General features: G+C 31.7%; 4 protein-coding genes across 6 annotated transcripts; all 4 read left to right on the plus strand.

The window, feature by feature from the left end:
• Nucleotides 1–1,344: 1,344 nt before the first annotated feature.
• Nucleotides 1,345–3,577, plus strand: LOC105647827 (acetylajmalan esterase 2). The gene is made up of 5 exons (XM_012234054.4): nt 1,345–1,773; nt 2,410–2,604; nt 2,687–2,835; nt 2,921–3,194; nt 3,273–3,577. The coding sequence occupies exons 1-5, from the start codon at nt 1,500–1,502 to the stop codon at nt 3,488–3,490; spliced, it is 1,110 nt and encodes a 369-aa protein (XP_012089444.1). The 5' UTR covers nt 1,345–1,499; the 3' UTR covers nt 3,491–3,577.
• A 119-nt stretch (nt 3,578–3,696) lies between these two features.
• LOC105647826 (acetylajmalan esterase 2) lies at nt 3,697–5,376 on the plus strand. Its single transcript, XM_012234053.3, has 5 exons — nt 3,697–4,078; nt 4,165–4,377; nt 4,482–4,633; nt 4,731–5,004; nt 5,094–5,376. Exons 1-5 carry the CDS (start codon nt 3,832–3,834, stop codon nt 5,309–5,311), a joined length of 1,104 nt encoding a protein of 367 aa, XP_012089443.1. The 5' UTR covers nt 3,697–3,831; the 3' UTR covers nt 5,312–5,376.
• Nucleotides 5,377–10,437: 5,061 nt separating this feature from the next.
• LOC105647488 (uncharacterized) lies at nt 10,438–11,798 on the plus strand. Its single transcript, XM_037642068.2, is given in 2 exon segments — nt 10,438–10,580; nt 11,252–11,798. Coding segments are annotated over 2 exon segments (369 nt in total). The 5' UTR covers nt 10,438–10,575; the 3' UTR covers nt 11,616–11,798.
• Nucleotides 11,799–13,561: 1,763 nt separating this feature from the next.
• Nucleotides 13,562–15,616, plus strand: LOC105647487 (Dormancy/auxin associated family protein). Of its 3 annotated transcripts, XM_089718351.1 has the most exons (4): nt 13,567–13,760; nt 14,150–14,317; nt 14,369–14,371; nt 15,253–15,616. In XM_089718351.1, the coding sequence occupies exons 1-4, from the start codon at nt 13,577–13,579 to the stop codon at nt 15,354–15,356; spliced, it is 459 nt and encodes a 152-aa protein (XP_089574477.1). In that variant the 5' UTR covers nt 13,567–13,576; the 3' UTR covers nt 15,357–15,616. The 3 variants fall into 3 exon arrangements, with proteins under 3 accessions (XP_012088985.1, XP_089574477.1, XP_012088987.1); XM_012233595.3 differs by lacking the exon at nt 14,369–14,371 and having other exon boundaries at nt 13,562–13,760; nt 14,150–14,308; nt 15,246–15,616; XM_012233597.4 differs by lacking the exon at nt 14,369–14,371 and having other exon boundaries at nt 13,568–13,760; nt 14,150–14,292; nt 15,246–15,616.
• The last annotated feature ends 1,364 nt before the right edge of the window (nt 15,617–16,980 follow it).

Here is a 16,980-nt window from a genome sequence, read left to right on the forward strand (position 1 = left end):
ATTAGGAGAAAATTACTTTAATTCAAGATATTTCATAAAAAATGATAAGCACAAAATTATGATTTTAAAACATTATGTTATTACCATATACATAATTTCTTAGTTTATATGATAAAATTTAGATTTAAATAGGAAATTATGTAACCATCAAAATTATATTACCATTAAATTTAGATCTAAATAGGAAATTATGTAACCATCAAAATTATATTACCATTAAATTTAGATCTAAATAGGAAATTATGTAACCATCAAAATTATATTACCATTAAATTTAGATCTAAATAGGAAATTATGTAACCATCAAAATTATATTACCACTAAAGTCTTTGATGACATTATAGTCTTACATATTTATTATATAAGTATATAATACAATTGTTTATTTTATCCCATAGATTTAGATTTAAATAGAGAATTTATATGATCAGTTAAAATTAAATTATTTTTATTTTTCAAAAAATAAAATTCAAATTTTTAATAATATATTTATCATTCCATAGACTTAGTCTGATATTTTCAGTTATCCCAATGTTTCCTCTCTCCATCTGTTTTAAACATAAGTTACGTGTTGTTTGTACTTGCTCATTTTTTATTTATATCGAATAAGAATAATTATATACCAATTATAGCTTTGGTTTATTATATATAAAATAGAAATATAATATTATATAATTCTAATTAATCAATAAATTTAAAAGTTTTTTAATTATAATAAGACTAAATTATCCTGAATAATATTTTTAATCAATCAATAAAATTAAAATATAATTTTAATGAACCAATAAAATTAAATTTTTATAATTAAAATGGAATTAAATTGGATAATTTCCTATTTAGAATTAGATTAGAGTTCCTAATAGAATTTAGATCCAAATATAAAATTAATATAACTAATCAAAATTAAACTATCTTTCTTTTTCAAGCAATAAAATTTTCAAATAGATATTTATTTTCAATAATTTCCTATTTAGAATTAGATTAAACTTCATAATAAAATTTAAAACTTAAATAGAAAAATCACGTAACCAATCAAAAATTAAACCATCCTTATTTTTATATATTTATCATTAAATTTATAATCCAATAAACTTCCTATTTAGAATTAAATTAAACTTACTAATATAATTTAAATTCAAATAAAAAATTAATATAATCAATTAAAATTAAACTATTTTTAAAGCCTTTAATAATATTTTTAGGAAGATATTTTTTGCATTTTAATAGGTGAAGGAGCACTTGTATTATTGAAGGTCGCTATTTGCGGATTTTTTTGTGATGTAAGGTTTCCAAAATCATTAAAAAGGTACCACAGTAAATTGACTGTTATTGGAACAGCAAATCACAATTGCTAATTTAATTAAAATGACACAAGCACGAGAGTATAATCGATGCAATGATTTCATCATAAAACTACTTCTACCATCCTTTTCTTTTTAAAGCCTCTGATATATTTACAGAGTTTGCAGTATCATTCTCTTCAACTAGCTTAGCTTACTATGGCTTCTGTCGAACTCAATTTCGCTGTGGTTTTCTTCTTTTTGTTTCATCTTCTAATTCTTCCTAGAGCATTTAATGCAAGCTCCCTTAAGGGAAACCAATCTAAATGTGTGTTTGATGGAATTTACCAGTTAGGTGATTCAATATCAGACACAGGCAATTTGATTCAAGAGAACCCATCATCGTTGTTTGCTCAGTTTCCTTATGGCAAAACGTATTTCAAGAAGCCAACAGGGCGATGCTCAGATGGTTTGTTGATCGTTGATTATATTGGTAAGTTAGTTAATGTCTCTGTTTTTTCTTCACTTTATTTTATTTTTTAAAAAATTATTGATTATATGAGAATAAAGAAACTCAAGGTTTCTTGATCTTTGAACCATGGTAGTTCGGAGCGGGAGAAAGAAAAACAGAAGGACCCTGTAAGAAAAAACAAATGAAATATCCTTTTAAAAAAACTTCCCAAGAAAGCTGGAAAATGAGTTTTTGCTTTTATGTCTTTTTAAGATTTAGAAAACATGTTTAAGTTGTTTTCTACGGTTTTTGTTTATAACTTATTCGATTAGAAAAGAAAATTCTTTTTCTCTCTTTACTTAAATTATTTTTAGTTTTGGTCAAGGTCTATGGATAAGCATAAAATATTTGGTTTCTTTATTTTAATTTGCTTCATGCAATGATGATGATCACTGTGCACAGTGCTGATATGATCTTCACAACATTGTGATTCCTTTTGCTGGTCAAAAATTATGATTCATTAACAAAAAGGTGTAATCCAATTGAAAAGCACAATCAAATGAGATAAGGCCATGAAAGTTAAAGAAAAGGGAAATAATTGATGACCATTAATATACTTGACCATACTTGCTGCTAGCTTTTATTTGATAATTTTGTTAAATTTGCAAATTCTTACAGCACTTTCAACTGGTGTTCCTCTTCTTGATGCTTATAAAAATCCAAATGCTACATTCACCCGCGGTCGTGGAGTAAATTTTGCAGTTGCTGGTTCAACTGCTTTGCCTGTACCTGGTTCAATCACAAATAGTTCTCTAAGTACACAGCTAGACTGGATGTTCTCATATTTTAATGGAATATGTTTCGATCCTCAAGGTCAGTGTTAAATATATAAAAACAAGATAATATATATCCAAAAAGATTTCAAATAATTAACCGGTAATTACTGTGTTCACAGACTGTGCTAATAAACTTAAAGCATCTCTCTTCATTGTTGGAGAGATTGGAAGCAGTGACTATAACTACGCATTATTTCAAGGTAAAACCGTTGAGGAGGTAAAGGCAATGGTACCTGATGTTGTCCAAGCCATAAGCAACGCAATTAAGGTCTGTTCTTATTTAATAAAAACAATAATCTATACATGTATTTGTTTTAAAAGTCTTAAAAATTTTAAATCTTTTTTCCTTGCAGAGAGTAATTGAATATGGAGCTAGACGAGTTCTTGTTCCTGGACATTTTCCGATAGGCTGTTTACCAATCTATCTTACGGGATTCAAAACCAATGATACTACAGCTTATGATGAATTTCAATGTCTGAAAAAATTCAACAACCTTTCAATTTATCACAATCAAGTGCTCCAACAAACCATCGAAGGGTTGAAGAAAGAATACTCTAATATATCTATAGAATATGGGGATTACTATGGTTCATATCAATGGATTTTGACCCATGCTTCATCTCTTGGTAAGTAATATATTTGAATCGTATACGTAAAAGTAATTAAGAAATTTTGTTAAGCTTAATTAATTATTTTATAAGCAGGTTATGTAAAATCTTTACAAAAAGCTTGTTGCGGAGTTGGAGGCGATTATAATTTTAATCCACAGAAGATGTGTGGAGCTCGTGATGTAACAGCTTGTGCTGAACCGCAAAAATTCATCAGTTGGGATGGAATAAATTTGACACAAGAAGCATATAAGCATATTGCAATAAAGCTTATTCAAGACATGAAAATAAAGGGTCAATGTAGTTATTATTAATTATTGACTTAATTTAGCTTATTTTGAATAATAATAATAATAATAATAATAATTTTATTGGCAGATATTATCTTGCCAACTTTTTTCTATCATTATCATATTCAGATATGTGATGTGAGGCCCTAAGCTGTTTTGCCAGCAACAAACACTATTTATGTATTGGTCCAAATTTAGCAATTCATTGGTCTCTGTTAATTTAAATTATCACTTCCCTCAATATTGTAGAAGAAGAGAATTAAACCCTTTGAACAGAAATTGCGTGATTTAAGTTTCGTAATCTGAGTTTTGGCTCGCCTTTGTACCAAAAAAACAGAAATTAAGAAGATCGACTGAGGGGAAGTATGAAAATAGTTTTCTCCCTGCTTATAATTAATTTTATTTTACAACTTATTTCATATTCATGTAAAGCACAAGACCTCAAGGTTTGTCAATTTAATGCAATATATCAATTTGGAGATTCAATATCCGACACAGGCAATTCTATTATTGAATATCCTAGTGCATATCATGCACAACTTCCTTATGGCAAAAAAATGGGAAAAGCCACTGGAAGATCTTCTGATGGGCTATTAATAGTTGATTATCTTGGTGAGCCAATTGGAGTTTTCTTTTCAAGAAAATGAGCTAAAAAGCAATTAGATACTAAAATGGTGATATAATCATAATTTTTGCAGCACAATCAGCAGGTCTGCCATTGGTTGAACCATTTGAAAAACCAAATTCAACTTTCAGTCAAGGAGTTAATTTTGCAGTTGCTGGAGTTACTGCTTTGCCTATGGAAACTCTAGCAAATTTCAAAATCCCACCAAGAATCATAAATAGTTCTCTCAACATACAACTTCAATGGTTTGATAAATACTTGAAAACTATTTGCAATGAGACTAAAGGTTATATATACACACACATTTCGTTGAAACACATAGATTATACTTTCATTAATCATTAATATGTAGTTAGTAATTCATCAGTTTCATTTATCTCTTCCTAATAGATTGTCAAGAAAAATTGAAACCAGCTCTTTTTATGATGGGAGAAATTGGTGTTAATGATTATAATGCTGGGTTTTTCCAAAATAAAAGCATTGAGGAGGTAAAGAATGTCATGGTACCTCCAGTTGTGCAAGCCATTAAAGATGGTGTAAAAGTAAGTTAATGAAGTGCTAAATTTATATTCTGTTAAATAACTTTTTTCTCTTAGGCAAAAATTTATTAACTGTTCTTGTTTAATTAATTGGTTAAAGAAAGTCATAGATTATGGTGCTGTTAGAGTGGTTGTTCCTGGAATTTCTAAATTTGGTTGCACAGCAGCTTTGCTCACAGAACTTTCATCAAACACCTCAACTACATATGACACAATCTGTTGCTTAAAGGATTATGATGACTTCTTTGCAAACCATAATGATCGTCTCCAATTAGGACTTGAAGAACTGAGAAAGGAAAACCCTAATGTACATATTGTATATGGTGATCTTTTTAATGGACACCAATGGATTATAGATAATCATTCAAATCTTGGTAAGAATGTTGATTAATCTAATCTAATCATGATTAGTGAAACTTAATCATACATGTTGTAATAATTTTGTTTTTTCCATTTTGCGTAGGACTTAAAGTATTAAAAGAAACTTGCTGTGGAATGGGAGGTAAATATAATTTTACTCCTGGATTTAAGACCATGTGTGGAGCTCCTGGTGTCCCTGTTTGTGCAAATCCTGAAGAGCATGTTTTTTGGGATGAATGGCATTTTTCCCAGCAAGCCAATAAATATTTAACAGAGTGGCTTGTGAAAGATATTTTGCCAAAACTTCAATGCATAATGTAATAAAATTCTGTATGTATTTTTTTAATTACTCCGTTATTTTTATTTATTCACGAGTATTTAATATACCTATTGATGAAAGACTAATCTCGTTTTCAGGTTCAGAAAACTATCATTTCCTATATAGTTTTTATAAATTAAAAAACTTAATGAATTAGTTTAGAATGAATAGTGTTTTTTATATAAAAAATTTAGGTGCCAGCGTATTGAGGCGGTGAAAAACTACTAAAGATGGAGAATCATATCTACATAGGGACTCTCTCCCTGCTCTCCCCAAACCCAACAAAACTTCTCTAGAAACACTCCAATTCCCCCCGCCTCTCTCTCTCTCTCTCTCTCTTTCTCTTCCTCTGTTTAATCAAAAACTTGCGTCCAACACGCAACGCCAACGTGCAATTTCTGCCCCCACCATCATTTATCATCATCGTCATCGTTATCTTCCTCCTCTTCCAATCTTTCTTTCCTCTTCCCCTTCTTACCATTCAATCAATTCTTGGTCAAATACTATCACTTCACCCACCCTATTTATTTATTTATTTACTAAGTGTTCTGCCAGTTTGAAATTTCACCATTTTGATGAGATAAAACCACAGTTAACCTTTTCTTTTTTCTCCCTTCATGGGTAAATAAATTCTCCTTTTAGGTCAACTACTTAATTTCCATTTCCGTTATTTTGCCTTTACTTCAAGAATTTAAGATAATTAATAAATATTATAATTAAAAATGACTTACCTACGTATACAGACATCAAATTAAATCTATAAAATTAAGTTTATAAGATATTTAATGGAACTGAGGGTATTATTAATAATTCACTCTGAGAAAAAAAAAGAAATAAATTAGAAAAAAAATTATGGAGTAACAACTTTTCCAAACCACAATCGACTATTGATTTGGTCCATACACTATGTGTTGCCAAATAGAAAACCGAGAGAATTTTCTGGGTTCGAAGGCATTTTTTGGAGCTACAGTAGCAGTAATTTAGAATATAAAAAATAATAAAAAAGGGGTTTAGCTCTATTTGGCGGCAGAAAGCAACCCACAAACTGACCCAATATACACGTAACAACATATTGGCCGTAATCAATACAGTTGATCAAACCGGTAAGAATAAGATTCACTGCCCCTGTCTATCTGATTTATTGTGTGTCAAACTCAAGGTCAAATCTTATTTTCCTTCAAAATTCCAATCACCACTTTTCCTCTTCCACGTCATCTACACGCGATGTGAAATCTGGTTGTTTTCCCTGGTTAATTGGTTCGTGCAGTTCGCATACTCCATGCGTGAGTGATTGTAAATACAGGCTCCAGTTATTTAGAGTTTTTTTTTTTTTTTTTTTTTGAAATTTGATGATGCATTAACATCGGGCATGGCTTTTTCTACAGAGCAGCACTAGAAATGCGTTGTTAGATTGCTTTCTCTCTTATGGGTCTCTTTAAAGAATGCCCATTTCAAGACTCAATCTCTTTAAAGCACTTCTTTCTCTCTCCCTCTCTCTCTCTCTCTGTCTCTCTCTCCATCAAACGCTAGTATATAAATGCATGAGCAAGTCAGCTACTTTGCTCCTCCACTGTAAATACTGAAGAAGAAGAAGAAGAAGAAGAAGAAGAAGAAGAAAAGGGCATGCATGGGTGAGTAGCTCTTGCTGGAGAAGCAGGGCACGTGCAATCACTGTCGTTCTTTCTTGATCTTGACATTGCACGTGCTCCCCTTCTCCAACATGGGTTTCTCACCCTTCCTCCATCTCCTCCCTTTTCTCTAATGAACTAGGTTTATTATATTTCTTCTTATAGATATATATCTTACATTTATCATGTATTTTTGGGTTAATTTAGCTCTAAATACGGTTAGAACTGGTAAACTTGTAAGTGATATCCTTGTTTAGTTTTCTCATGCAAAATGGTTACTTTCTCTTTGGTAGGTATATAAATTATAAGATATGAGATATTACCTACTATTTGCAGTGGTGTGAAAACTTTACAGCAGTAAAAATGGCAAGTTGCGTTGTTTTTGAGAATGCTATTTTCCTTTTGAAAAGAAACCTTTGGTGGCAAGTGCATGGACTATTCAGGAGAAGATAAGAGAAGGTAGAGGTGGTACGGCCGGGCTACAGCAATTTCAAAAATTACAGTGCTCAAGGACCACAGCAGCTCCTTAACTCTTTGTATGGCTATACAAATATATATTAACATGTAGCTTGCTCAAATTTTTTATGAAAGTCAAATTCAGAAATATGATCTTCTCTTTAATATATTTCCAATTTTTTGAAGTGGAAATAAAAGATTTTGTAATGCATTTCAGTATTTACTAGACATTTATTAAATGTTAAATTTCTTGATTTATTTTTTATTTTTTATTTTTTTTTTTTTGGAAAAGACATTAATAAAGAGAACGGTCACAAAAACGTATATACACACACAAAAAAAAAAAAAAAAAAAAAAAAAAAAAAAAGAAGCGACCATTTTTTAAACAATGATCACTTATTGACGAAATGTATGATAAGAAAACAAATTATAGTTATTTTCTTACACTTGTACCGATAAGTATTTAGTTGCGTAATTGAAATTATGTCCATCTAATTAACAATCTGTAAGTAAGATATTTAAAATTGCGAATCCAAGTGATAGTTTCCCCCTTCAATTTATTTTGCTTTCAATTTATTCTTTTTTCAATTCTTTTTTTCTTTTGCCTTTATAGGAAAAGTATTATTTTTGTTGAGATTTTAAATTAAGAATCATTTCTCTTTTATTGTAATATCATTTTCAGTACTTGACAATTTTACGAAACTGATAGCTACTGCATATAATATAAAATTAGAACACACTTTTTTCTTATATTAGAGAAATGGCATGGATTGAATTTTCAAATTGATAAATTCAGATGATAGAAATAACTGTACTTGTCTAACATTTACCTCTGATATGCTTTGATCATGTATAATAACTGTGAGAAGAAAGCAAAGGCTGTCCCAAGTGGCAGGAGCAAGGATAGCAGAAATAGATGGCGTAAGTGTTGTAGATGAAGCTAGATTTGGCAGTCAAAAAAGAGATAAGCAAGTGTCAGTACTCTCCTTCACTTTGCCTTAGAAAGTGGGGGGTTTGTTTCTTTTCTTTAAGCAAAGCAATACTAGTACCAAGAGCCCTTTCTTCTTCCCCATTTTTGTCAGCACCAAACTTACAAGTTAAATTAAATTTAATTTTTTTTTTTATTGAATTAACACATTTTAGAGGTACGAGTTGGTATTAAAAACTAATTTTATGTAATATTTTATTAATTTGAACTAATTGAAAAAAGAATTCAACTGAATTTATGTTTGAAAATTAGAAAAACTTTGATAGGGCAATTGAGGTGTTGGAAATTGAAATGGGAATAGATAGATATAAGTAGAGAGAGGGGAGGGAGACAAGGACAGTGGTGAATTGAAGATCCTTAAAATGCAAGCAATGGTGAAGTGAAGATGACAGTGTATTGAGAGAAAGAAAGAGGTAAGGAAAGGAATATATCTGCGGGAGTGAAACTGTGGACACGCAATGCACGAATCTCTAGGACTTGAAAAACTTGCTTTCAATCCTATATATCATTATGTCATTTGCCAGAGTATATATACCTCATGTCTTCTTGATTACAAAACTCCCCTAAGCCATAATCATTTTCCAAGATTTGTTTTTCCGCAAAATTATTGTTAGTTGTACCGGTACCCATCGGTTTTTTCACCAGTAACATTTTATAATTCGTTTTTTTAAATTTTAAATATTAATATAAATACTGTGTTACTGAATACTTTAAATAATAAAATAATATTTTTGATTTGGTCAAAATATTGAATGCTATTAAAAAAAAAAAGCTGAATTGTGTAATTTTCCCTGTAATTAATAATTAATAAAATATGATTTTTTTATTGTGAAAACTGAAATGTGATAACAACTTTGGATGAAGGCTTGAAGGAAAATTTTCCGCCTTGCGTTATATTTGAAATTTGAAAACATGTCAGATTTTAAATGCTAGACACGGCTGGGTTCATAATGCACTCCGGGCCCGGGGTATGCTTAGCTGTAAAGACCTGATAAGGCTAGGCCCCTAATTTACAAAACAGGCCCACAAATTAGGTTCGCTAGTCGAAACGACGACCTCTTAAACCGTTTCGGCTGCGACGAAGCAATAACTCACTCTCACCCCCAACGTTCGTGCGGTCGTTGTTATTTTTCCCGGTCTCCGTCTCAGAAACAGGATAGCGAACTCTTAAGGTCAGCTTTTTTCTTTTCTTTCTATTAACACAATATAATAAATCTCGTTATAATTACGCGTCTTAACAAGTTACGATTTTTTTTAGTGTGCCACACCACTTGTTTGATGAAATGTTTGTTTTTTTTTTTAAAGTATAGGATTTTCTTTACTGTTAGCCGCTGAGAAAATGTGACAAAAACAAAGAAATTAATCATCTAGTTTTTCTTTGTCGATTATTGAGCTTCTTTCGAATGGACTTGATGCTATTAATGGATCCTGTTCATGATCACTCTAATATTGTTCTTTATGTAATTTGTTTCTATAAATGTTATTTGTCTCATTGTCTGATCAAAATGTGAATAATTAAGTGTCAGTGCTGTATATCTTTGTAAAGTGGATATTTCTTGATAAGATTGTTAAGCTGTCCTTTTGTCACTTTTATAGAGTTATGGCCTTTCTTTCCTTATCCTGTTTATGGAGGGATACAAGAGGGGAAAGAAAAATATCTTTAGAGATAATTATGGTTTGGATGATTATTAAAGTTATTAACTTTGCTTGATGAGTTTTCTGAGCTTGTACACAATATTTTAGACTCAAGTTGGCATTAAGATAAAAAGAAACTGCTAGCTGATAGTGCCCGAGTTGAATACTAAGTTTTTAACTCTTCTAATAGATTGTGATTGGAGACTGATAGTGCTTTTCTAATTTTATGTAGTCAACTTTCAGATAATGTGTATCCTTTAAATTTTTTAAACAGTGTAGCATATCACTTTCCTTGTAATCAGTTTTTGATACACAAACTTGTGTGTCTTTTTGCATACTTTCTTTTCGATTTAACAGAAAGCAATGTGTGAGAGACAGAAGGGAAGAGCCTCATCTGAATGACTAGTAAGTGAATAGATTTCCTAGCCAATTAAGCATGCATTGATTATTTGGTCCACTGTAAGCCTTGCTGTGATGGAGTGTTTAACTTCTAGTGCTATTCATCTTTGTTTTTGTGTGTTGATGTATTTTGGAGCATAGTACATCGCCTGTCCCACAAATGAGGTAAGTTTCATCTAAATATATATGTAATTAAGATACAATTGTTTCTTTAATCACACAGTTGCAACTTCCAATAATTATTATTTGAACACATTCCAGCATTTTCTATTTCCTATTCCAGATTTGGATTCCTCTCAGTCTGGCAATACTGTTTTTAATTGTGTTTTGTGTTTTAGTGCCCCTAAAGCCTAACTTAAGACTTTTAAGCCTAACTTAAGACTTGTACTTAAAACTATGTATGTATTAATATTATCCTGTTAATGTTTAGCTAATGCAAATGGGCAATTGAGGTGCTAGACCAATGGGGGACTGATAAAATGCATCTGCATGTAGGACAAAAAGGATGTGGAGAACTTTGGTTTGATACCAACATTTCTTTTTCACTTTATGGGCTTTCTGTAGTTTGAATCATTATGCACCTTTCCAAATGAGTTTAAAATATACCACTTGGACCATTGCATCTAGGCAAGTTTACGTAAAACTTAGTCGATTTCCTTTCCAATTTGAAATTTTTGGCATTTATCTGCAGTTAAGCTACGCAAGTAATTTTTTGGACGATAATATGTTTTACCAACTTCTTTGCATTTGATTAATACAGTTTGCCATTTTAATCATTGGCAGGCTGAATTTATTCATGAATTTCAATACTATATTCTTGATTCTACTGTTTTTAGTTTGCAGGCGGCAGAGATGGTTATTCCACCCCCAGTTAAGTGGCCACCTAGGGTTAGAGAATTTCTGAAACCTTATATTTTGAAGATGCACTTCACAAACAAGTATGTGAGCGCCCAAGTTATCCACTCGCCAACTGCTACAGTTTCATGTTCTGCAAGTTCACAAGAGAAGGCCCTGAGGTCAAGCATCGAAAACACTCGAGATGTAGCTACTGCTGCCAAAATTGGGAAAATATAGGGGGACAGACTCCTGCTCAAGAACATTCCTGCCATTTCTGTTTTCCTGAGAAGAGAACAGAAATATCACGGAAAAGTTAAAGCTGTCATAGATTCTGTTAGAGAATCTGGTGTCAAGCTTCTCTAAAATTGCCTAGGAAGGTATTACTGTTTTCACTATAGGTCCATTATGGTGTGTTTTAACTTTTTTAGGTATATGCAATGTACTTTCTAGAAGCTGCTATCCAATTTTAATAAACAAATGTTCTTCTTTAGGTCATTCATGGGCTGGAAGCCAGAAATTGAATACCTACTATACATAAGTTTAATATATATATATATATATATATATTTTTTTTTTGAGTTTTGGAAGTTCTAAAGCCAGGCAGAAAATAATTATTAATGGAAAGAAAAGAAAAAATTTCACTTTCTTGGATATTACACTTTTTTTTTATTAGTTAGTTGGTATAATAATTAGGTTTGCTTATGATAAATTAAACAAAGCAGTCTTTGACTTTTTTGGCTTATGTGATGGCGACAAGGAAAGGCTAATTTTACTACTCCCACCATGATATTAAATTGACAATTTTTTGTATTTCTCACTACAATTATAACAATAATTGAATTACTTTAATTTTTTAAAAAAAAAATAATCGATTAAATTATGCTTTAATTGATATTTATCAATAGAGATAATTTTATATAGATATTTAGACAAAGATAAAGTTGAATAAAATAATTAATGCTATTTTGACTTTTTATGAGTGTCCTCTAAATGAAAAAAAAAAAAAGAGTCAAAAATTGTAAAATTTAACGCAAAAGAAGCAGTTTTGTAATATTAATTTTAGTCCAATCAGTTTTTCTACACCAAGACTAAATCTTGCACCCGATCATTCATCTAGGTTTGGCATATTTCTCAGCAAAATCGAATATTTACAGTATATAATTTTCTTACTTTTTTTTTTTTTACAATTGTATATATAATTTTAGATGTGATAATTTTTAAATTATTTTTATGTTAAGCAAATTATTCTTTTATTATGATTATACGACGTAATTTATTTAATACAGATTATTAATCTAAAAATTCTCATATAATTTTTAATTAAAAATTTCGATTCAATTTCGTTTTTTTTACTGTTGAGCCTTAATTTTACTATCTTCCCTGATCGACACAAATGAAAACCTTGATAGTTACTCATCAATAACAATACTAAAAATAGTAAAACACGGCACTTAAAAGCAGGTGGGGTCACGTTCCTATAGTGTAGCTTTTGACTGTGAAGTGAAGTGAAGTGATCTTCTTCTTTGGCTGGAGAAAACACCTTAACAATATCCCCTTTCATTGACTATGCGATTTCTCACGATATTTAACTTTATTTTAGAAGCGCTTAGGAGATAATTACCGTGGCTTTGTAATTTTATTTCGGCTAATTAGATTTTTTTATGAATAAAAAAATATAATTATTTATTTCTATTCTTATTCAATTAAATAATTATAATTGTAATATCATTTGATATATTATTCCGTGGAAAAAAAATTAAAAACGATTTATTTTTTCCTGAGAAAAGAACATTTCATAAGGTTCTGATTTACTAATTTCTCCTAAAGTTGTAAGTTATAAAAAAAAAAAAAAAAAAAAAAAAAAAGCTGAAATTGACGCATGCTGGCACTCGGTACTACAGAAATGTTTCTTTTTACGATAAAATCCGACAAATTGAAAATATCAAAAGGCGGCCAGGGTTTCAGACTCGGTCAATCTTGTAATACCTTTGCAACATCAAGCCCATTTTGTAATCATTTGATAAAGTTCGGGGCATTTTAGTACTTACATAAAAAACTTCAATATTCACCTATCACGTGACAGGCTCTCTTCAATCTTTTAACTGCCACGTGCTATTTTTCTCTTTCGATCTCACGGCCTGTTGGACCCGACATTTCACATCGATCTTATCCCAATATACATGGTCATCGATCCACTTGTCACGTCACTACAAATCACCAGATCTCGATCAACGGACCAGATATACAGTTCACAAGACACTTGTTCGACCTTTAACGCCTCAGTCTTCGTTAAATAACTTCACCGCCCCCCGTTCGCTTCCTGTATGCTGGATATTGAGGTTTTAAACTGTGTTTGTCATCTGCAAATCAGTAGCAGATTACGCCATCGCGCCATGGGCCTTCTAGACCAGCTGTGGGATGACACCGTGGCGGGGCCTCCACCAGACAACGGCCTCGGAAAGCTCAGGAAGCATTCCACCTTCAGTTTCCGGTCAAGTTCCGCCAAGGGTATGCAAGCTTTTTTGCTTCCTTATACCCATGGCGCATATTAGCGGATGATATTCGGAACGTTGAATCTACAAAGAAGAAAAATTGTATAGAACTATTCATTAAAATCAATAAACTTGAACTAACCTTAATTGGATGGATCAGGTTCATCGAGCTTGAAATATTCCTTTGAGGATTTCTTCCGTAACCCATTAACTTCTCATAAACAATAGCTGCGACTAATTTTTGGTTGATTATTATTTTAAATCTGATTGTTTTAGTTAATATCTGATATTACCAGATCGCATGCAAAGCAATGTAAATGGATCATTTTGATCAAAACGGCGTACGATTTGTCTGTCTCTCGATCGTCAGCCTAGATTCTAACTTTTCCTTTCGTTGTGGACCAGAATCCGATGGTCGAAACACGAGATCTTACACTGACGATGCACCTGAGGAGGTGACCAAAGTTACGCGCAGTATCATGATAGTAAAACCACCTGGTTACCAGAACGGTTCTCCTCCGGTTTCACCGGCCGGCTCTACTCCTCCGGTATCTCCTTTCTCTGGTAAGCTTTGTCCTCGTTCTTATCGAATGACAAATATGTCCCTGTCTTTTCACTTAGCAGTAGGTCAGTATTCAGTAACAGCCAAAGATGGCCTCTCCAGAGAAACTGGATCATGGGGTCATCTAGAAAATTCATGAATTAGGTTGGTTGGGTGGTAATTTTGTCATTAAAGATATTTGTCTCTGTATGGTCAAGTGGATAATGACAATTCAATTTAGGTGTGTATTATTGGTTCAGATAATAAATTTTCCGCTCGCTGTTGACGTAAGTTAACCAACTCAGGTTAGCCTTACTTACCAGCCAAGCGCGGTTACTTGCAATTAACTCATGAATTGCTGTTGCCCTACTGGATACGGAGTCTCACTGCCACTCACTGATAGCTCAAATTAAATCCGGCCACGCGTCGGTACAAGTGCTTGCTTTTTTGTGGTGGTGGTCATTTCATATACATATGCTTAATTGTTGCTGTGAAGAGCTCACTCCCTCTTGTAGTTATGTGAATCCAGGAGAGTACCCAGCATTTTGTTTTGTGCTGAATTGCCATAAGATAATTCCGATCGAACTGTTATATGTATGTATGATGTGCTGGAGGTGTAAACCAGCTGAGCCGAGCTCAAACTTGCCAGTATTCAAACGTTGGCCTGATAGAATTTAGCCAGGATCTGTCAGGCACACACACACACAGATATATATATCTATATATGGGATATACATAAGAAGCTATGTTTTTGTTTTTTCAGGTTAATTAGGTTCAATTAGATTGAAACTCGCGGTTTAATTTATATGGCGATATGATTCTGTTAAAATTGAAAGCCAAGTTTTGTTTATTTCATGGTTGGTTTGATTTTGTGTCAATATGCTAAAATGAAATTCTAATTCTTTTGGAATTGGGATGATGATAAATGTTATTAACTATGCAATATTTGTGGTGTTGAAGGAGGCAGAGAGTCGTTTCGGTTTCGAAGAAGGTCGACGTCGGATGCATACGAAAAGGCAAGCGAGGTTGGACCCAGGAGTCCTCCTCCTCCTTACGACGTGTGAAATATGAGACTGGATCTGATCCATCTTTAGCCGGCTATTGTAATGTTTCAGCTGTAGGAAGACATGTTTTGGATGGTAGTGCAGTAATGCGTGCCTAGACAGCACGTCCGTTTGTGTGTTTTCTGGTGTAGACATTCCATGTTTCGGATCTGTAGCTCTAGCGATGATGATCTTTGAGATGGGTATGTAGTTATATGGTATCTGTAAATAGCTTTTCTGTTGTTAGTTGTTTTCTGTTATATATGGTTTCTTATGCTTTTCGCCTTATCGTTTATATATATTATATGGGTAGCTGAAATATTGAAGTCGAGTATGGTGTTTGCTAAAGAAAAAACAAGAGGGTCTGATTTAAAGAATCTGGATGGGGTTGGTATGATGGAGTTATGGTTGGTGGGCTCTCAATTTCATTTTTTCGTAAAAGTTTTTGAAATTTGAGACCAAGATGGGAATTGGGTTGAATTTTGCGCCATACTGTGATTGTTCTTTTTGGTTGCCAAGGTTTTAAAAATGCTCCAATTCCAAAAATATACTAGTAAATCTGTAATATTGAGTGCGACGTTTAACACTTCTGTTTCATCTGTTTTTATTTGTTTTTCCTCACCTAATTAGCGTCATTTAATAATAATGATAATACAGGAATTAAAAAATTGTTATTTGGTCACAAAAATAACACTATAGATAGTGTTATAACTTTCCAAATAGTATTTTGAATCATCTACTCCAATTGTGATAAATTTTTGGAATATTAGGTAAAAATTTATCGTAAAACATATGAATAAGAATTACGAAAAAAAAAAAGGAGAAAATATTACCTCTGTGCTTCCTCCATCTGTCAAGTTCTCAGACTTCCATGTTTAGATAATGGATCGCTCGAAGCTTACAGTAAGCTGGACATGTGCTTTGGTTCATTAATTTTATGGATGCCGAATATTTGAGGTACTATATAGTACAATCTTGTTTTCTAGTTTATTAGAGATGGAGATTGTACCATTTTGCATTGTTCATGGTACGCAATCAAACCCAATAATTGTACCCAATTTATTAGGGATTGGAAAAGAATTGGGACTTTATAACATTATTATAATATTTTGTGTAGCTTTTTACTAACATAGAATCTATATAATATTTCAAATTAGTTGAATTGGAATAGAGATAAAATTGATATAATTCAATTAAAATAGAAAAATAATAGGAACCAAAGAATTAAAGAATAAAACTTCTAATCCATTTCGATTCAATTTGATTCATCGAACTTTTAATTTTGATTTTATTTTTTTAAAAATAAAAAAAGACTTCAATTTAATTTTACTTTCTTTAAGAAATTGAATTGAACCACACTACGCTCATCTCTAATAGTTCCATGTTTGGCTATGGATATTATATAAAGTTGAACAAATGAAATTTTATATTATATAAGCAATAATACAATTCAAATATATTGACGAAAAACAACTATATAAGAATAATTAATTTTTGTATAAAAATAATCTTTATTTATAAAATTTGCCTTTTGTTTTCGAATTATATGTTACTTCCCTTTTCTTTTCAATTTGAAAGCGGCAGAAGAAAAAATTGATTGGAAAAAAAAATTGGTAGAAGAAGAAAAATGACAAGTGCCTAGAAGAAGGTTT

The sequence above is a fragment of the Jatropha curcas genome, chromosome 2 (genome assembly GCF_041381405.1).
Source record: "Jatropha curcas cultivar XTBG-Jc1 chromosome 2, XTBG_Jcur_1.0, whole genome shotgun sequence".
Classification (NCBI taxonomy): Eukaryota; Viridiplantae; Streptophyta; class Magnoliopsida; order Malpighiales; family Euphorbiaceae; genus Jatropha; species Jatropha curcas.